At 41.1% G+C, this 22131-nt stretch overlaps 2 protein-coding genes across 18 annotated transcripts in view; both read left to right on the top strand.

Moving 5' to 3' along the window:
• The window catches only part of paqr5.S (progestin and adipoQ receptor family member V S homeolog), a 32928-nt gene extending 18081 nt beyond the window's left edge, over window positions 1-14847 (top strand). For 6 of the 9 annotated variants that reach the window (XM_041588182.1, XM_041588186.1, XM_041588180.1 and 3 more), the window contains 9 exons: window positions 3851-3962; window positions 4056-4183; window positions 4283-4485; window positions 6285-6411; window positions 8457-8501; window positions 8974-9070; window positions 10234-10378; window positions 12094-12342; window positions 14335-14847. In XM_041588182.1, the coding sequence (XP_041444116.1) occupies window positions 3912-3962; window positions 4056-4183; window positions 4283-4485; window positions 6285-6411; window positions 8457-8501; window positions 8974-9070; window positions 10234-10378; window positions 12094-12338 (1041 nt within the window). In that variant the 5' untranslated portion in view covers window positions 3851-3911 and the 3' untranslated portion in view covers window positions 12339-12342; window positions 14335-14847. Of the gene's footprint in view, window positions 1-2; window positions 107-162; window positions 559-3850; window positions 3963-4055; window positions 4184-4282; window positions 4486-6284; window positions 6412-8456; window positions 8502-8973; window positions 9071-10233; window positions 10379-12093; window positions 12343-14334 lie in introns of those variants that run through there. The other 3 variants (XM_041588187.1, XM_041588178.1, XM_041588179.1) reach the window with 3 other exon arrangements.
• A 2965-nt stretch (window positions 14848-17812) lies between these two features.
• kif23.S (kinesin family member 23 S homeolog) overlaps window positions 17813-22131 on the top strand; it is a 30164-nt gene continuing 25845 nt past the window's right edge. For 7 of the 9 annotated variants that reach the window (XM_018254380.2, XM_018254376.2, XM_018254379.2 and 4 more), the window contains exon 1: window positions 17813-17969. In XM_018254380.2, coding sequence (XP_018109869.1) covers window positions 17959-17969 — 11 coding nt within the window. In that variant the 5' untranslated portion in view covers window positions 17813-17958. 9 annotated transcript variants of the gene reach the window in all.

Genomic DNA, 22131 nt, shown 5'->3' with positions numbered 1-22131 from the left:
AGCAGAGAATGAATGGGCTGAGAGTGCATGCGAGCGATTGCTAAGGGAGTAAGAAAAGAGTAGTGTGTGTATAGTCTGCCTCCATACACATTGCATTCCAGTGCAGGTAAGTGTCCAGGTGTGTTTATGGGGAAGGTGTGTGGCATGTTGCAAGTTGTGTAATAGGGATATAAAGGTGGTGTGCATTTAATGTGCAGTTTTTGTGGCTGAATACAATGTCAGTAAATCAGTCACCTCCTTATCTAAACCCTTTCTTCCTCAGATTTCGGACTCTCTGGGTGCTAGTTTGGGTTCTGTTCTCTCGTGTTATACTTTAACTAACCCTTCCCCTGCTGGTTATATATTAATCCCTGAAATATAACTCCAGATTTAAGTCCTCTCTGCACTTGACATTGAATCACACACATGAGTCTGTGCAGGAGAAGCAATTCAAAAAACACCGGGCTATACAGGCATTTTAGCCCTGTATTAGATCAACAGTTGCCCCCAGGTGGGGGGATTCTGGAACCAGCACAGATCAATCAGATGGAGAGAAGCAGAATAGATGTCTAAGCACAGGTATGAAATGGGAAACAGTGGTCTCAAGGCAACCTACAGCATTGCTATTGCTAAACTGAGGCACTCTATATGTTGTTGAATTAAAACATTTTTAAGTAAAGTCTGATCATGTGTGTTTAATAGTGAGACAGACTCGATAGTTATAGTGCATGGACTTAAAGTGATACTGACACTAAAAAACATCTTTTAAAAATATGAATGTACATTATAAGTTACCTATTGGTCATGCTGATCGTTTTTTGCTGAGAGGTTTGTTTTTGTAAGTAATTTGTTAGTTGAAGTTCCTAAACCTGACTGTCCCATCTCAGCCAGTCAGTTAGAGATTCTGATGTTAACGGACTCCTGCTGCACAAATATGGCAGCCCCCTCATAGGCGATCACAAGGAGTCAGATAAGTAATGTAAAAGCATTGGGCAAATACTTTATGGTAAAATTATAAGAAGCATGCAAAGTCAATTTTATGGTAGATGTAAAAAAAGGTTCAATTTCTGGTGTCAGTATCTCTTTAAAGTGGAAGGATCACTTTTTTTCTTGGGAGTGGTTGTCATTGTATTGCATTTTAAATCGGTGTTTGGCCTGCAGCTTATCCTGAGGTGGTGGAGCAAGTTGCTGTAAGGGATGTAAGGGATTTGCCTCTAGCAACAGGTGAAAAGTGGTTTTACTAGTCACTCAGCAAAAACAAAAATCACTTAACCTGAGCCTCTAGAAGAAATGGCAAACCTGCCAGTTAGAAGAGATCACTACATGCATGTACAACTTGTCTTTAAAGGTCTTTGTAAAAATAGAAGGTCTGTTGGAGTCTCTTTGTAGGACTGTCACTTTAAAGCACAGGGTTTTACTCGTTTGTTCATGTTTGCTAAAAGCCCCCATAGTGTAAAACAAAATAATACATGTGAAAGAAATATCATATAAACTCCCCTATGACTCCAGCAGCATCCCACAGTTAAAAATAAGCATCGGTCCTTTATTTATCTTGGAAACCCACAAGCCCTGGATCAGGCCATCTAAAATACCAGATCCTCATTTGGGGACCCCGAAACTTTTAACTTTTTTCACCAGATTGCGGAGCAAACATATGCATAACTGGTTAAAGATCAAACAATTAGATCATAAGCTCTATGGGGCAAGGTCTTCTAACATCTGTATTTTTGTATTTTATTGTAATATAATTGCTCAGGAAGATACACAGGAACACTATATATATAAAGCTATATATACATATATGCTAAAGGATAGCAATACAAGTTGGACACTACAGATGGGGAATCAATAAAAATTACACTGTGCACTAAAAGTATTTTGTTATTAGAAAATGTTACCTGGAAACTAGTCAGGACCTCTCAGATGTGGTTATTTCTCTTATAAACCAGCCCTCTTCTTACAGAATAATATAGGAAGAGGTTGTCTTTGCTGATGCTGTATTTGCCACCTTTCTAAACACTAGTGGCCATGGTCTATGGTAAAGACAAGCAATATGGCAGCACAAATTGTCATAAACATACATAACGAAAATAACTGCCAGCTACTGTTAATAATCTGAATAAAGCTAGTTTGTAAACAGCCTGTTGCCCCATTAATATGAACTTACTGCAATTACAAAATGTCCATATACCCTTCTACCAATTAATTCAGGAAAGAAAACTCTCCTTTGCAAAATTCCTTCCACTGACGAAACACATTTTCTGAGGTCTAAGTACGGAGACACACGTGGCAATTTGTTGCTGTGACTTTTAGATCAACTTCTAGAAAGGCAACTTGTGCAACCTGTGACTGATAAGTTGCTGCAATCAGTCGCCGCAATCATGGTTTTGTAACAGCCGCGGCAAGAAATTCCCACGTGTGTCTTCACTCTTATCTAATGACAGGGCAGAAATTTGTCTCTGCCTCACAATGTTGGGAATATAAAATATATGAAAAGTTGTGATGTTGATGGTATCAATGAGCCAATGCGGCCCTCGATCTGAAAGATTAAGCTTGCCTGATCAATTTTTGCCCAGATATCAATCGAGGAGGCCTGTTGAAGGGACCCATACATGGGCAGATAAGCCGCCGGATTGGTCTAAAGGACCTGAATTGGCAGTTAAAGCATCCATAGCTGTTGTAAACACATTTTAAAATCTCAACTGTCATTCAAATATTACCTGCCCCGCCTCTATTCCATTCAGCACTTCCTACTAGATTTCACTACACTCCCCACATTCCCCCCATTCTCTTAACCATTTAATTGTGTAACCAGTGCATGCGGTGGAGATCAGGTCCCCAGTTCTGGTGCACAAACAAGATTATGAGATGATACAAGGCTTGCCTTAATAACAGTGTCCACAAAATGGCTCCTACCTACTTGTTATAATTAGGACATCCCAGACTGAAGGAAACACAATTCAAATATTTTATACAGTGTAATTAAAGTTCATTTTGCTTGACAAATGTGATAGAATGGGATTTGGAGTTTTTTTTTTTTGGTTGACGGGTCCCCTTTAAGTCTCACAGTATAATGCAATGCCTCCTTCACTTTGTTCCATTATGATGTTCTAGATTCTGGGAACTGAAGTCCCTCTGCTTTCCAGAAAATTGGTGCACATACACAACTCACTATGGTAGTGTGGTACAGCTGAAACTACTGGCAAAATCCCTGTCTGATGAAGCAAATCACACTGAGCAGGGTCTTTCTATTGCTGGAATAGATGAGTTCCAGTAATGACCATAGTAACCCTAGTTATTTTGCAGCAATAAACCCACAGTGCATTATACTTGAATCAAGTAGTCTTGTTTACCCCTGACCCTCCATATCTGCAAATTCACAAGCAAAGCTTTATATCCAGCTATTAGAGTGGTTCTGTCAATTGCCATTTTGTTTATACCCCTTGTACCATTTTAAGGGGATGGTAATATTATAAATTTGCTCAACAATTTGCTGATTTATGACAAGTGTCCCCCTGTGAAAACCACTGCCCAACCCTGTGCTAGGGTATTGGTTGAGTTTTGTGACCCTTATCACATGAAATGTATTTTCACAATGCTTCTGTATCTGTCACCTGACCATTCAGCAAATGGCGGTGAAGGAGAAATAGATAGATGCATGGAGGGAAAGAAGCAAAGGCTTCCATTCACTTTATACTGTGGTTTATCAAGGGCTATGTATGTGAGCTATGTGTGTTATACAGCAGTCAAATGCTATTTACAAGGATAATTAATAAACAATTAGTACTGGCCAAAAAGGGTGGCTCTATCTTAACCGACAAGCAACACAGAAATTAGTTTTAATACAAATATATGACTCTTGTGTTTTCAGAAAGAGCCTATTGGTGCATCAAGCAAAGGCAATACACAAAACTGGACTCCGAACTAGCACCATGCTGAGTTGGAAATTACCTCGATTACTGACCATCCAACAAATACCCAAAGTAAGTGTCATGTAACGTCTTTGGGACTTACAGACCCAAAGTTACCCTCTCTCCTGTCAAATGTCTTATACTATCTAATGTCTTTTCATTAAGGTGTTTCACGAAGACAGCATCCTCTGTGGGTATCGCTCACCATGTAGCTCAGCTAAAACTTGTATTCTGAGCCTCTTCCAAATGACCAATGAAACCCTTAATATCTGGACCCATTTCATACCGACCTGGTAAGGATCCAGATTCAGATTATTGCTATTGCACTGCACGGTCCCACCACCCCTAATACACTAAACCAGTGATTAATATTCTTGCCTTACTGTCTCTAGGTACTTCCTATGGAGGATGTTGTCCTTCTTGTACTCAGGTTTTTGGGATGACCCCTTCTTGTGGCCTCTTTTAGTATACCAGCTTTCCTGCTGTATCTATCCTTTGGCATCTACTTGTGCTCACACATTCAGTGTTATGTCCACCAAGGCTCGACACATCTGCTTCTTCTTGGACTATGGAGCTGTTAGTCTGTATAGCCTCGGTAGGTAAATACCCCAGCTTGCGAGCACTTTCAGACAAACAGAACTTAAAGGAATTGTTCAGTGTAAAAAAACTATGTAAATAAATCAAAAATGTTTTACTATATGTTTTGCAGCTCTTTTGGTTTTGGTTACCAGTCAGTAACCAATCAGTGACTTTGGAGGGCATATAGGTCATATCTGTTGCTTTTGAATCTGAGCTGTATGCTAAGGATCAAGAGCAAACTCACTGAATAGTTATGTCCCATGTGGCCCCCCTTGACTAACTAAGAGAGCTGCAAAGCAGGTAGTGGTGTTCTGGCTATTATGTTAGACATCCAGTCACTCCAGACTTTATACATTACATTTTTTGGCTAACTAGCTATAATAGAAATATTTTTTATTTTGCACATGCTATTTACCCAGTTTTTATTTGTATACTGAACTGTTCCTTTAAGGAACTCCTGATTTACCTCTGAACTAAAGCACATAAGTAGCAAATGTGTAGATTTAACCAGCCCCCATAAATTTTCTTAAACTGACCATACATGAAAAGATATGCTCTTTGGTGTGGTCAACAAATGAGATTTTTGGCAGATTTGGCCACCCAGGGCCGGACCAAATCACTCTGATATGATCATCTGGCTCCCATAATAATTAGTGAATCACATGTTGGGCCTGTGCAGACCAATCAGCAGAGGGCAATATCAATGAACCAATGCAGTTCTTACCTTACCTGCCCAACTAATATGTATGTATAAATGTATTTTTATTTATATATTGTTACTCATATTAGCACCACTGTACAAACCTTAAAACAGATACTGGCTAGGTAGGCTATTTTCTCCCCACATATAGTATCAGGATGATTTAAAGGGATACAGCAAAGCCAGCAGCTCTGCAGCCAAATAATTAATTTTGCATTATTATCAGATGTCCCCTGAGGGCCAGAGCCTTGTGCCATGAGTGCTGGGCAGGTTTAATGGTCACCAAACAAAGGGCTTTCTCATACATAAAATGATGTTGCCTTCACAAATGTACTAATTAACCTAATTATGGTCACCAAACAAAGCACTTTCTAATACATAAAATGTTATTGCCTTCACAAAAGTACTAATTAACCTCCATGTGTAATAAAAGACACAACGTTTAGCCAAGGGCAGTAACCTGTAACAACCAATAAGATGTTTGTGTTTCAACAGGTGACCAGTAAATACTACCTGCTTATTGGTTGCTTTAGGTGACTAGAACTGTAGTAGACTTTGCATTTTTATTACATAAAAGACTTATGGGGTTATTTAAACATTTTGGCCTGACGCGTTTTGAGTCTCAAAACATAATGTTTTTAAAGCAGCTAAAGCAGCCTCTGTTTTTTTTTTTATTATTGCACTAGGACACAACCGAAATTACTTTCATAATCAATACTGTTTTTAGCACACATCTGCAAAGACAAGTAGAATAGGAAATAAACCCCAAACCTCAATCTTATTGCCCAAACTGGGTTTCCCAGAGTATTTGGAGAGCTAATAGACATTTTAATCAAATCTCCACCTAATGTTCCAGCCAAACAGTTTGGAAGTGCTGTTATGTTTTGACAGGGATAGGTATTGTCTGGCCAACTGGTTCAGCTGCACTAAAGGGACACTCAGAAAGCATTATTATCATGCTAATAGCTGAGAATGAGGTAAGTGGATGAATAACCTGCTTTGCAACCACTTGGATGTGCATGGATAATTAGAAATGATTCTGCTTTTTTATCTTTTCTTTCCTCTTTAAAATGTTTCTTTTGATCTTCAGGGTAGCATTCCTTTTTGTTTTGCAGGGGCAGCCATTGCTTACTCTGCATATGTATTCCCAGATCGATGGGTGGGTGGCACTTTCCATCAGTGGTATGTTTCCTGCGCTGTGGTGAACACAATTATCTGCACTGCACTGGCCTGCTATTCCAGGTATGGCATTAGTAGCAAAGATAGATGCAATTGGCCTACAGATTAGCATATCTAGTGTTTTTATAATAAACACATTACTGGCAAGACCGTGTTTCTATATAGTCACCTGACGACCCATGCCTAGGGCAGCAATTTTGGTGGGGGGTTGTGTTTTATAGAAACAATAAAGGCTTTTAAAAAGAGCAGCATAGGCCACTGCCTGACAGCTAAATCCAGCAGTTGAGCTGATGAGGAAGCGTGGTTCTTCTATGATCAGCACATGCACAGACATGTACCATGTCCCGTATGGGACCTAAAGACATCCTTGATTACTGATTTATTTCAAGCTCTTTTTTTAAGTCTCTTAAAATGCACACACCTCAAGTCAATCATTAAAGGGTATTCATTTAAAGAGGAACTAAAGTCTAAAATAGAAGAATGCTAGAAATGTTGTATTTTGAATACTAAATATAAAAATGAACTTACTGCACCAGACGCCTCATTAAACAAATGATTTATGCTTACAAAGTTGGTCGCATGGGGCTGTCATGTTGTAACTTTGTTAAACATCTTTGCAAGGCCAAGACCATGCACATGCTCAGTGTGGTCTGGGCTTCAGTTGGGAGGTTAAGCTTAGGGATCATCATAAATTATCAAAACAGCACAAGTAACATAATATCAGTCTTAGAAGCCAATACAGGAAGACATATTAATAATCACAATATGCAGACGTCACTGTGGATACAAATCTCTACTCGGTCGCCGACTGCTCTACAGGGAAACAAACAAAGCTGCTTGAGTTCTGGGAAGTAAGGTGGGGGGCTTCCCCCTGCTGTTTGAAAGTATGATTGTTTTCCTGCAGAGCAGCTGGGGACTGTCTCAGCAGTCAGAGCACGTAAAATGAAACGAGAATTTCCCTGCATACAGGTTTCTTATACAGGTTTGTTATAAAAACGGTAGACATTTTTTAATTATAGTATATTGGAGATAGATTTCTTTTTCATTTGCCTTTACATTCCCTTTAAGAGAGAGATACTAAGTGGATAGTGCCATATAAAAGCAGGCCAAGAAGCATGCGATATGAGAATTATGGGAGACAATGCATTTTTGAGCTGTGTGTGTCCCAGGCCAACACCATGCCTATAAATGGAGTAACATCATAGAGGGAAGGAGAGCATAACGGCTGTTAATTGGTCTACATTTATATGCAGGCCGAGAAACTCCCAATCTGACCCTAGCCTGGGGGCCCTTATACATAGGCATTTGCCTGACCTGTTATTTTAGGGCTTATTACATCATGGTTGACCCTCTTTAGGGCTTACCTCGTGTTTACCTCACATTTTAATGCTCCGAGGTGATTTATAAACAAAACATCCTTAAACAACTAATGCAGCGCTGACTATGACTGTTGCTTTTCCTATTGGGAATCACTATGTTTGTTTGCATCTTTGTCCCCAAGTGACACCTGCTTGACAATACAGGTATTTGTCATAGGCAGCACATTTCCCATTCAAATGAAAAGGAAGCAGCTGCCAACAAGCAAGGGAAGCTTGATTCTCCCAAATGAGAGAACTGCAGCAACCAAAAGTTCCTGTGTGCCATCATCCTAAAGGGAGCAAATAGAGATTTAAATATGAAAATCACTAGTCTTAGCCTTATAGTATCTATGAGCTACTAATGATCAAGCAATATTGCTTATTGTGCTGTAAGGGCACATAAAGAGTATATAAAGGCCCACATTGGAAACAAGTGTTAGAGGTAAAACCAGGGCTTTCTTTAGTGTTGTGGGGCAAAACGGTCTTTGCAGACCAGTTGAGATGTCCTTTACATGATAGATTTCTAGGAAAATGGTGATGATAAAAAGCTCTTTGTGCCACTGCCAAGAGCACAACAATAAAAGACAATACCTGGCATTGTCACCTCATTTCCTGCAAGAAACACGGCTATACAGTTACATGTGTCAATGCTCTACAGCAGATTTATTGCTACTTTTGTGTTTGATACGTTTTGGTTTATCCATAGAAATGACCCATTTCTGACTTTGCTTCTGTAACTGTCACCGACAGGCTAGGTGCTCCAGTCCTGCATTATAACCAGCTCGTGATAGAAAGGTAATTCCATGGCAGGCAACTGGCACTGTCCCAACTTGAATTAGTTTTTTTACCCTTGCTGCAGTGCACACTATTTTGCCACTGCCCACATTTATAATGGCAAATCTGGAAAATATTGGAGCACTATGGGTAAAAAAAAATCTCACTGTAAAACTTGTTTTATAAATGAGCACTAGTTAAAATGGTCATGGGTCTCTTTTGTAATCTCTAATAATGTTTATATTTACATATGGGTACATTTATGGATTTGCATGCTCACCTTTTCTGATTATATCACCTTACAGGGTGCCTATAGAATAATTATTTAAATATAATTCTGCACTTTATAGAAATAAGTCAATATCACCTGGAGGTGTGTTAGGGAGAAATCTTCTCAGCACCATTAATTTGGGCACATGATCATGTAAAAATCATTGGGAGTGACAATTAACATGAAATATTAAATTTTATTCTAATCCCCTTTATTCTGCAGGATTCCTGAGGTGTCACGCCCCCGGCTCAGCAAAGTGCTACGCACAACAGCCTTTGCGTACCCCTATTTTTTCGACAGCATTCCCTTGTTTTACCGAGTAAGTACTGAGGAGACCAAGTTGCAATAGCAGACTCTAAAAAGGGAAGTTAATTGTACAATAATTATTAGTTAAAGTATTTACATTTTCTAAAACAAAAAAAGTAACCAGAGGTAAAATATAAAGTTAGATCATTTTCAAACCATAAAATGCAAACTAATTGCCTTAGACTACTTTGTTTGGGTACCAGGATGACGGAGGGTTCTCTGCAGACATTATTGAAACTACATTTTAATTGGTCATGAATATACTACATTGTTCCATACTGCCAGTCTTAATACAAACAGGGTCACTATCAGAGAAAGAACTGTTGTCTAAATCAAATTTTAATCCAAAGGGGAAGCAGGCCACATAGAGTTATGTAATCTGTGTAATTTATCTATACACAAAGGTTAAAACTTGCTAAATTTACCCCACCCACAGCAGTTACAAGGTCTGGTTCTTAGCTACACCCCTACTTTTTCAGTAAAATGATTCGGATCATAGTTGCTATGGCACACCCATCAAGTTCAACCTATTGTCCTAGCAAAACCTACCTACCTTCTATCTACAAGGGTTGTGGCACTTGTTGTGTTCATGGACAAGCCCCAAAGTTTCTGATGGCAATCTTGCATACAAACATTCCTCTATTATTAAGTCATAGTTCCAATAACATCTAGGACAGCAAATAAGTATTTACCCCAAATCTCACCCTAACTGATATTCAAGCTGAGCTTTCAGGTTTATCTAGGGCAGCAAAAGGCCCCACATTTAACCCTAACTGACCTTCAGGCTGACCACCTGCCACTGCTTTGGGCCTCCTTGGGAAATGCTCAGCCTCATAGTTTGGGAAACTGTATATTTAGATATTAGGAACTGATTTTGGTTTAGGATTAAAAAGCTGGACATTTACAAAGAGAAAAGTCTAGAGAGGGACAAATCCAGGCACAGTTGATTAAAAATACTGTATTTTATTTCAGTTTACGGGTAATCTAAATTATTTTGCTGTGATTTCACCATTGGCTCTTTAGTAGAACTATGGCAGCATAAGTTTACCATAGTTTCGTTTCAGGTTTTAAATATGACTATTATTCTACTTTGTATACTACTATATGCAGCTTTTCCTGTTTCTTTAGAAGTTTAAAATATAATTGGGATTCTACTGTGTTTTCTACTGTATGCAGCTTTTCCTGTGCTCTGGTAGTGGTTGTGCGCAGAATGCTGCCCTCCCCATGCACATCTGGCATTCTCTCTTGGCCTTCCTCACTGCTTTCCTTTTCTCCACGCACCTCCCGGAACGGTTGGCCCCTGGACGCTTTGATTATGTGGGTGAGTGGCTGTAATTACACACTGATCTTTACAGTTTTACTAAGGGGCAGATTTATCAAGGGTCAAAGTGAAAATTCGAATTTCAAGCTAATTTTTGTGTACTTCGACTAGGGAATAGTCCAAATTGGATTCAAATTTTAAAAAAAATTGAATATCAAAAAAAAACAAATTTTTTAAATAAATTTCAGTTGGTCTTTTTTTAATTTGAATTTCGAAGTTATGGGAGTTCCCCTTACTTTGAAATTCGACCCTTGATAAAGCTGCCCCTAAGTGTTCATAGTTGGATTGTAAAATTCCAGAACATTCTCGGAACACCAATACTGTCAATTTGCGTAGCCCATCCATGGGTATGCTATGGAATAGTAGTAACAGTGTGATACAGATGTATGATGCCTGCTGTGTGCCCTCTGAGACACTGATTAAAATGACAAATTCCCAGCAACCTCTGAACCATGAATATTACCTTTAGCCTTTTCTCACTCTGGTGCACACCAGCCAGACAGTTGGGGAAAACAAATCACTGTAAGTCGGTAAATGTAACAAATGATCAGAACCTTGGTTGCTTCTTGTAAACAAATGTCTTTTTTAACTCCCAGGCATATTATTGTCTGGTGATATCAGTAGTATCTCAATAGAACAGCATATACAACACAACATGAGGTATCTTCCAGGACATGTAAAGGAATACAGATTTCAGAGTTACCCTCACACGTGGGAATACACTCCTGCCTGGAGGTAACATTTCATGCAGATGACCCTCTCCCCAGTATAGGCAGCATCACGGTGGTATCTTGCTCACTGGCACCCTACTTGATCCTGAGCTCACCCACTCATGTCCCTATACTAGCGGCTTTATCACCTAACCCTACTAAACTCCTCACTGGAGCAAAGGGTAGCTCAGCTAACCATTTGGACAATCCTGATTCATATAACAACAAGAATATAATATTCCAACCAAGTGCATTGTCTAATGTTGGATCCTAAGGTGAATGGCTTACAGCCTGCCTTGCTCACACTCATACTGAGACAAAAAATGTTAGTGGTGCATGCAAATAATGTTACTTTAATATGGCATTGATTATTTTTGTGGAAACCTCCATTCTAGAGAGAGAGCTACGGCCAATGTCAAACATTTAACTAAAGCAAAACACAGTTTGGGCGCCCAGTCCACTTGGCCCGGCACTGGGAGACGGCATCTCCAGAATAAATGATTGTTTCTAGGTAATCAAGCCAAGCAGTTTTTTGGAAAAACCCAAAGCACTGCTGGTTAACAACAAAATCCTACATGTTTCTTGCTCTGCCTGGTTAGTAATAGAAGAGTGACATTACCTAGTACAAGAACTCTCAATTTACTGCATTCGGTGTGTTAGAATAGGGCATCTATAGGAACTGTAACAAGATTTATTATCTATATTGCAGATTAGAGAGAGGTCCAGACTGACTTACTGTGGTTGGATGGACTTTGAGATGTAGGAGATTTCTGTCCTTAGTGGGACTGTTGTTTTCATTAACACAAAAAAAGTCAAATATTTAAAATAAGAATTTTTGACAATAAATCAGTATGTTCGGTTTTGTTACTGTCCTATGGCTGCTTTGTTTATGACAATGAATTATAAATAGGAGCAGGTTTAGGTGTGTACGTTTGTTCATATATAGTCCATTGTCCATTTTTCACAGCATGATGGGAACCCACATGAATATCTCCCTCCTTTCAGGTCACAGTCACCAGCTGTTCCATGTGTGTGGTGTTATGGGCACTTACATCCAGATGGAAGTCCTGATAAAGGACATGAATCTACGAAGGGAGTGGCTTGTGGAAAAGGCTAACATTCCATCTTTCTCTAATACCTTGGGAGCCTGGGGCATAGGAATGACCCTGAGCTTCATTGTTATTGTCTGCTTCTCTTTGGCTCTGTACTGGAAGCCCCGGATTCAGAAGAAGAAGAAGAGGAGAATGTGATCTGGTCAGTACAAAGGGGGCACATTTATGGTTTAATAATGTGGAAAGCAAGTTTAAAGGGGTGGTTCACCTTTAAGTTAACTTTTAGTATATTATGGAGTGACTAATTCTAAGCAACTTTTAATTGGTCATTGTTTATTATTTATAGTTTTTCAATTATTTGCCTTCATCTTCTGACTCTTTCCAGCTTTCAAACAGCGGTCACTGACCCCATCTTAAAACAAATGCTATGTATTGTTATTGCTACTTTTTATCACTTATCTTTCTATTGAGGCCTCTCCTATTCAAGTTCCAGCCTCTTATTCATATCAATGCATGGTTGCTAGGATAATTTGCATCATAGCAACCAGATGGCTGAAACTGCAAATTAGAGAGCTGCTGAATAGAGCTAAATAACTAAAAATCCACAAATAATAAACAATGAAAGCCAATGACAAATTGCCTCAGAATATTACTCTCTAAGTCATACTAAAAAATGAAATCAAAAGCCAACAAGCCCTTTAAGTTCGGCTGACCATTCTGATTCTGTATATGAGTTGAACTTTAATAAAGTGACACGTCAGTGTCTTTGAGTAACAGAGATGTCACTCATAAGTTTATTTAGTGTGTTGCAGAAATGGGGAAAGGAGGAACTTATTGTATAGAAGTAAAGGTCCCCAGAGCATTTGGTATACAGTGACTTTTACCTGTCTATTCCCCATGGAACAAGAGGATCCTGCTCCCTAAGATGTAGCTAATGTCATGCATTACAGATGGGTGACATTGGACTGGAGGGCAACCATGATAAATTCTAGGGGACCCATACTACTTAGTTAGAGCATATACATTTGCATATGATTTCCCTTCTCTCCCCAGGGCCTTTTATGATTTTTTATGATGTAGTTTCTAAAGTTTCTAAATTACACTGTTTACACTGCAAATAATTCACAATATAAAATGTAATTCCTGAACCAGCAAGTGTATTTTTTTTTGTTTTAATATTGGTGTGTAGGCAGCCATCTCAGGTCATTTTGCCAGGTCATGTGCTTTCAGAATAAACCAGCACTATAGGATGGAACTGCTTTCTGGCAGGCTGCTGTTTTCTCCTACTCAATGTAACTGAATGTGTCGCAGTGGGACCTGGATTTGACTATAGAGTATCTACCAGGCAGCTGTTATCTTGTGTTAGGGAGCTGTTATCTGGTTACCTTCCCATTGTTCTTTTGTTTGGCTGCTGGGGGGGGAAAGGGAGGGGGGTGATATCACTCCAACTTGCAGTACAGCAGTAAAGAGTGATTGAAGTTTATCAGAGCACCAGGGGCGATCCTGGCCCCTCCGCCGCCTGAGGCAGCAGCAGTTGCTGCTGCCCCCCCCTCCCCTGGAAATTCGCTCTTAAAGTACCAGGAGCACCATTTTTGCTGCCCCTGGTACCTAGTGGGGCGCTGCCGCCTGAGGGGATAGCCTCAACTTGCCTCATTGGTGGAGCACCCCTGTAGAGCACAAGTCATATAACTGGGGGCAGCTGGGAAACCGACAGTATGTCTAGCCCCATGTCAAATTTCAAAATTAAATATAAAAAAAGCTCTTTTGAGAATTGGCTTTCAGTGCAGAATTCTGCTGGAGCAGCACTATTAACTGATGTGTTTTGGAAAAAAAAAAATTTTTCCACGACAGTATCCCTTTAAAAACATTAATTTGTTTGAAAATAATTTTTTTTATATAATTGAGTTACTTGCAAGGCACATAGTAGATTATAGTATTAAAACCACAACATCAAATTCATGACAGTATCCCTCAAAGAGTTTTTCAATCAGTTCTGGCGCCCAAGAGATTTCAGCAGATACGTTTCCCCCCAATCTCACTATAAGGGCCGGCAATAGGGCTTGAGGGTGTAACCAAAGCAAATAAATAGAGTCAGAATGATTGTACGGAAGCAGAGCTGAGGGTTTCTATTCCTTTCATGCAGTGACAGATGCAGCAAAAGCAATAACCATTTTGTTTCTCTGTCTCCACACAGCAAATCCCAAGATGCATTGCACTGACGCCCAAGGGTGGCTATTCTCACCTGGTGTAGTTGGATTTCCAAAGAATTTGTGACTCCATTAGAAGCTTTATACCTTGTACAAAATCCTCAAGTAACAACTGAAACCAATGATCCTCATTTCAATGACCTGGCAGATCTCTGGAAAGTTATTTTCTCCACAAATATACTTCTTAGAACTACACTCCAGCCTTAACATATACATATACCTCAAATGGAAAGCTGTACAAAGACTGAAGAATCTACGAAGCCTTACACTGAATTGTCGTGTTACCTGTGCTACTGAAAGCCTAAACCACCTCACAGACAACACTGAAGTCATTATCAAGTCTTAGTGAAAAGATTCCAGGGGTCTCCTTTTGCAATTCCGCACCCCATACTAAAGAACTTTTAGACTATTGCCTCTGTGAATGACTCTGTATTGTGGTAAAGGCTACTTACTGTTAATGAAGAAGTGATGCTGTTTTATATTCAAATTCAATGCCATAATATATAAAATGTATTTATTATAAAGATGTTTACTAGTACTTTATTGATGCCTAGAATAACCGATGGTGTGCTTTGACTGTGTGTGAGCTTGCCTATGCGTGGGATCTATACACAGAATGCTTGCTTCCAAATGGGTGGTTCACCTTTAAGATAACTTTTAGTATTTTGATATAGAATGGCCAATTCTAAGCAACTTTTCAACTGGTCTTCTTTATTTTTTATAGTTTTTTTTTATTATTTGCTTTTGTCTTCTGATTCATTCCAGCGTTCAAATGGGGGTCACTGACCCCATCTAAAAACAAATGATCTGCAAAACTACAAATATATTGTTATTGCTACTTTTTATTACTCATCTTTAATTTGTGTTGGCTGTGTGAGCTGCTCCCCTCCTGCCCACTTGCTAAGCATCAGGTTCTAAAATCTGAAATGGATCAGATATTCAGCTTTAAAATCCCATGGGGACAGCAATTGAGCTGTCTCAAAGCAGCTCTCTCTTTCATATTCAATTAACACTTCAGCAGTCTGAGAGAGCGCTACAGATTCAAACCTCAATTTAGCGGTATAAAACTGCATCTCCGAAATGACAAACAGAAGATTAAAGGAAATCAGAGGTGCACGCTGAGGAAATGCTATTTTTCACCCTCTTTACATAATGAGATTGACTAAACTGTCGCATACAATAAAGAATACTTATTCAGAAAAAATTATGCTACACAGAAAAAAAGTCAGGGTTCTTCTGTATTCAGGGCTGTAATATAAGTTGCAAAGTTTTGCTACAGGTCTAGGCAACTACAGCAACAACATGGTAATTTAAGTAAATACAGGACCACGGAGGTGAAAAATAACAGGGGATAATAATGTTCAATACAACAAGGTAAGAACTAGGGGTAGGCACATGTGCTCAAGTACATGGGGGCGGGGCACGGTGGCCTAGGGTTGCCACCTTTTTTGTAAAAAAATACCGGCCTTCCTGTATATTTAGATTTTTTCCTCATTAATAACATTGGGGTCAAGCATCATTTTTACCGGTCAGGCCAGTAAAATAGTGGCCAGGTGGCAACCCTACCTAGGGCGTCAGCCCATCTCTAAATATTAACATACTTTCTGTTATTTACTTTTACAGCACAGGGTTGCTGAGCTATTCCCACACATCCCTCTGCAACTGAGGACAGAGCTGAAGTCCAGGTTACCAGTGCAAATCCATATCAAGGAACCTTCAGCCCAAATCAATTGCACAGGGGACTGTATCATATGTAAAATAAGTAGAGTTGCCTCCAAGGCAGTGTTGGACTGGGACACCAGGGGCCCACCCAAAAAACTTAGACCAGGGGCCCACTCTCAGTACTATTATTCTTCCTCTCCTGACTCCTCTATTCTCCCAGTCTCTTTTCTTTAGATAATATAATCTATTATTCCATCTATTTAGCCTATTTGTTTTCATAGAAATAGGGAATGACCATGAAATAGGCCAAATGTTTTACATACCTCCCAACTGTCAGTTTTTAGAGGGACAGCGCCTCTTTTGACAGCTCAACCCGCAGTCCTGCGTTTGTACTGGAAAGTCCCGATTTCTCTGCACTGAACAGCCAAAAAAGATACAATGTTTCTAACTTAATTGGCTCTTGGCAGAGAGCCCAGAATAGATACTTAAGATACAGTTGTAACAGTTTTGTCCCTTGGGAGAAGTTAGACTCACCGCTTCAAGGGCAATTCACCTTCATTAGTGAAACTGTAATAAGACATAAAAAGTACAGAAATGTGTTCAAACTTTCATAACCTGGCATATTTTGTAAAATGGGCGTGGTAATTAGGGGATGTGACTGCAAAAAGGGGAGTGGTCATAAAAAGTTTCACCGCGCTCTGCGCAGGAATTTTTTTGTCCCTCATTCCATTTCCAGAATGTTGGGAGGTATGTGTTTAGCTGCACGGGAGTTTTCCTGGTATCCTGGTGGGCCAGTCTGACACTGCCTCCAGGCTGGTAAATCACTTGCTAGGACTGGTATTACAAATTAACTGGCAGTTATACGTAACTGCCTGTAAATTTGTAATTTCCCTGTTTGCTAAATCCCCCCCCCCCCACTTCATTTTACATAACCCAACCCAATCTCCAGGACCAGGACTGTCCCACCGCTCCTGTAAATGCCCACCTTCTGCCCATGCTGGCCATATAGTGGACACGGGAACCATATACAGAATTCTAATGAAAATGAATGCAAGTGCTAGAAGTCCACGTGGTCTTGGCTTGTAGTGTCCATGCTCCTGGTGGTCAATTGGCAGTAGCGTTGCCACCTGGTCGGTAAAATTGATGGTTGATCCCAATGATAAATATATAGGAAGGCTGGTATTTTATTCCAGAAAAGGTGAGAACCCTAATTGGCAGCAAAGAGTATAGAGTGAAGAAGTTTAAAAAAAGACACCAATCCCACTATACAGTCTGCCTTGGAGAAGATTGGTCATTGGTACAGGGGAGCAGGAGCATTTTTGGGGTGAGGTTGCAGTAGTTGCTGTGGCCCCATGATGGCTGAGTTGGTTTAGTTCTCCTTTAAAACAAAGGAAGTGTAAAACTCAGTTGCCACTAAGAGGTTGAAGCAATGGAACCACAAGTCTGCTGCTACATTGTGTCAGGAGTCTGAAGCAGGAGTGCAGAGAACATATACACATGCTGCTCACAGACTCTCTGCACAAATTATATTCTCACGTTTATAAGAAAACACTGGGGATGTGCGGCGTTTACTGAGAAGCTGCTCATAATGACTTTGTTCATCCGCTGATATCAGTCCCGGCGCACACAGTGACTGTACATAACCTGTAATGACATGAATGGGGCCGAGACACTTGACAAGATGACGTGCTGCAAATCCTGCACCAGGTGGCGCTGTTCAGTGTAAACAAGACTCTCCGCGGTCTATTCAGCGATTGGCCTCCACGAATGACGTAGCCGCGCTCTGTGATTGGATTGATTTCAAAAATACAATGCGCGGGAAGCGGAATTTTAGAGTTTGTGCGCAAGTGGCTGATACTGGGAGAGCAGCTGAGAGAAACCCGGAGGAAGGGAAAACTCGGTGCTGACTGTGAGAGAAAAGCGGCGCCTGGAGGCGGAAGGGATCGGAGATGAGGAGCGCGTGAGTGTTTGGGGAAGGGATGTTCGTTTCATTAGATAAGGTGTTGCATGAGGAGGAGATTGGCTACAGGACAGTGTACTCGTGTGTATGTCTTTCTTCTCAAACCAAAATGGAATAATCTAACCGTGACTAGGTAGTTGTTGTTGTGGGAGTTGTAGTTTAGTAAGAGCCCTGGGACTGACGTTGTGCCGCATTTGTACTGGAAGGCAGAGCTCTCCCTGAAGGTACAATGTGTATGAAGTAGTTGCATATGAGCTACACACTGTTCCCTGCTGAGCCAGGTATTTGTCAGACTGTGGCCTAGTATATGACAAGATCAGACTGTTGCCTGGTACATGTCAGGATCAGACTGTGAACAGGTACATGTCAGGATCAGATTGTGGCCTGGTATAAGTCAGGATCAGACTGTGGCCTGGTACATGTCAGCATCAGACTATGAACAGGTACATGTCAGGATCAGACTGTGAACAGGTACATGTCAGCATCAGACTGTGAACTGGTATATGTCAGCATCAGACTGTGAACAGGTACATGTCAGGATCAGACTGTGAACAGGTACATGTCAGGATCAGTCTGAACAGGTACATGTCAGGATCAGATTGTGATCAGGTATATGTCAAGATCAGGCTGTGGCCTGGTATAAGTCAGGATCAGACTGTGGCCTGGTACATGTCAGGATCAGACTGTGAACAGGTACATGTCGGCATCAGACTGTGATCAGGCACATGTCAGCATCAGACTGTGAACAGGCACATGGATCAGACTGTGGCCGGGTATATGTCAGCATCAGACTGTGGCCGGGTATATGTCAGGATCAGACTGTGAACAGGTACATGTCAGGATCAGACTGTGAACAGGTACATGTCAGGATCAGACTGTGAACAGGTACATGTCAGCATCAGACTGTGAACAGGTACATGTCAGCATCAGACTGTGAACAGGTACATGTCAGCATCAGACTGTGAACAGGTACATGTCAGCATCAGACTGTGAACAGGTACATGTCAGCATCAGACTGTGAACAGGCATATGTCAGCATCAGACTGTGAACAGGCACATGTCCGCATCAGACTGTGAACAGGCACATGTCGGCATCAGACTGTGAACAGGCACATGTCGGCATCAGACTGTGAACAGGCACATGTCAGGATCAGACTGTGAACAGGCACATGTCAGGATCAGACTGTGAACAGGCACATGTCAGGATCAGACTGTGAACAGGCACATGTCAGGATCAGATTGTGGCCAGGTACATGTCAGGATCAGACTGTGGCCAGGTACATGTCAGCATCAGACTGTGAACAGGTACATGTCAAGATCAGACTGTGAACAGGTACATGTCAGGATCAGACTGTGGCCAGGTATATGTCAGGATCAGACTGTGGCCAGGTATATGTCAGGATCAGACTGTGGCATGGTAGATGTCAGGATCAGACTGTGGCCTGGTAGATGTCAGCATCAGACTGTGGCCTGGTAGATGTCAGCATCAGACTGTGGCCTGGTAGATGTCAGCATCAGACTGTGGCCTGGTAGATGTCAGCATCAGACTGTGGCCAGGCATATGTCCGCATCAGACTGTGGCCAAGCATATGTCCGCATCAGACTGTGGCCAGGCATATGTCAGGATCAGACTGTGGCCGGGTACATGTCAGCATCAGACTGTGGCCTGGTAGATGTCAGCATCAGACTGTGGCCTGGTAGATGTCAGCATCAGACTGTGGCCTGGTAGATGTCAGCATCAGACTGTGGCCTGGTAGATGTCAGCATCAGACTGTGGCCTGGTAGATGTCAGCATCAGACTGTGGCCTGGTAGATGTCAGCATCAGACTGTGGCCTGGTAGATGTCAGCATCAGACTGTGGCCTGGTAGATGTCAGCATCAGACTGTGGCCTGGTAGATGTCAGCATCAGACTGTGGCCTGGTAGATGTCAGCATCAGACTGTGGCCTGGTAGATGTCAGCATCAGACTGTGGCCTGGTAGATGTCAGCATCAGACTGTGGCCTGGTAGATGTCAGCATCAGACTGTGGCCTGGTAGATGTCAGCATCAGACTGTGGCCAGGTAGATGTCAGCATCAGACTGTGGCCAGGTAGATGTCAGGATCAGACTGTGAACAGGTATATGTCAGGATCAGACTGTGAACAGGTATATGTCAGGATCAGACTGTGAACAGGTATATGTCAGGATCAGGCTGTGGCCAGGTATATGTCAGGATCAGGCTGTGGCCAGGTATATGTCAGGATCAGACTGTGGCCAGGTATATGTCAGGATCAGACTGTGGCATGGTAGATGTCAGGATCAGACTGTGAACAGGTATATGTCAGGATCAGACTGTGGCCAGGTATATGTCAGCATCAGACTGTGAACAGGTACATGTCCGCATCAGACTGTGAACAGGTACATGTCAGGATCAGACTGTGGCCTGGTAGATGTCAGGATCAGACTGTGGCCAGGCATATGTCAAGATCAGACTGTGGCCAGGCATATGTCAAGATCAGACTGTGGCCAGGTTGATGCCGGGATCATACTGTGGCCAATAAGGGACATTAAATAAACAGGTGCAATGTTTATGACACGGTATTTCTATACTTGTTCCTCTGCTCCACAATGGATTAGACTGGAATTTGTTCCCTATTGTGGCACTTGCTGTAAAGAACAGACAAATACTGGGTGTCATAAAGAAGCCATGCTGATGTAGAAAAGTAGTGATGCGTTAGGAAAAAATGTAACCCACACCCAACCCTACTCCACAAAATGTTGCCATTGTTGGACCTGCACCCAACCTGTACCTGCATCTTTTTTTCTCTGTGTGCACTACTTCTTGGCACCTCTGGTTCAGAGACAGGGAATTTTCTGGAACTGGGCAGGAGTTTATTTACCCAGGCTGACCCACACCCAACCCAAACCCACAATGTTCTCCCAGATTTTAACAAAACCTTCCCCAACCAGCAGTAAACACATGGGGTCATGGCGCAGAGGAACCTTGTGTTGGGCAGTATAGTGTTTCCTAATAATGAGCTGCACCGCTTATTTCCTTAAATAGACCTTCATCATTGGTTTAAACTTAAACCCTACATGCTCCCCCACATCACTGACTTTCCAGTTGGTACCAGCATGGCTCTGCGTCCCCCGTTCAGTCCTTCTCCTTAGTGTAGGTTATCAGTGCAATTTATGTATTTTTTTTTTTCTTTCTTTTTTAATTTGTTCTTATGTAGTTTCACGTAACATTTTGCAACAGGACACAAAATCCACTTCCTTAGGAAGCAATTCAGATGCATATTGCTCCATTGTACATCAGAACCTGCCGTCTGTGTCTTATTTCATTGCAAATTACCCACAATGCATGTGAATTTAATGTCTGCACTTACAGAGACAATGTGTCGACTCCATTCACCTATTTAAAGGGATACTGTCATGGGAAAAATTTTTTTTTTCAAAATGAATCAGTTAATAGTGTTGCTCCAGGAGAATTCTGCACTGAAATCCATTTCTCAAAAGAGCAAACAGATTTTTTTATATTCAATTTTGAAATCTGACATGGGGCTAGACATATTGTCAATTTCCCAGCTGCCCCAAGTCATGTGACTTATGCTCTGATAAACTTCAATGACTCTTTACTGCTGTACTGCAAGTTAGAGTGATATCACCCCCCTCCCTTTTTCCCCCCAGCAGCCAAACAAAAGAACAATGGGAAGGTAACCAGATAGCAGCTCCCGAACACAAGATAACAGCCGCCTGGGAGATCTAAGAACAGCACTCAATAGTAAAAACCCATGTCCCACTGAGACACATTCAGTTACATTGAGAAGGAAAAACAGCAGCCTGCCAGAAAGCATTTCTCTCCTGAAGTGCAGGCACAAGTCACATGACCAGGGGCAGCTGGGAAATTGACAAAATATCTAGCCCCATGTCAGATTTTAAAATTAAATATAAAAAAATCTGTTTGCTCTTTTGAGAAATGGATTTCAGTGCAGAATTCTGCTGGAACAGCACTAGTAACTGGTTCATTTGGAGAAAAAAAATCCATGACAGTATCCCTTTAAAGCAATGGACTAATTTTACATATTATCATTCAATTACCTTTCTATTCAGAACCTCGTCTCTTCATCTTCCAGTTTGTCATTTTAGTTTCTGGGGTTTGTCATCTATATCTTGAGTACCG

This window comes from Xenopus laevis, chromosome 3S (assembly GCF_017654675.1).
Source record: "Xenopus laevis strain J_2021 chromosome 3S, Xenopus_laevis_v10.1, whole genome shotgun sequence".
Taxonomy (NCBI): domain Eukaryota; kingdom Metazoa; phylum Chordata; class Amphibia; order Anura; family Pipidae; genus Xenopus; species Xenopus laevis.
This window is presented reverse-complemented; position numbering and strand designations above follow the sequence as displayed.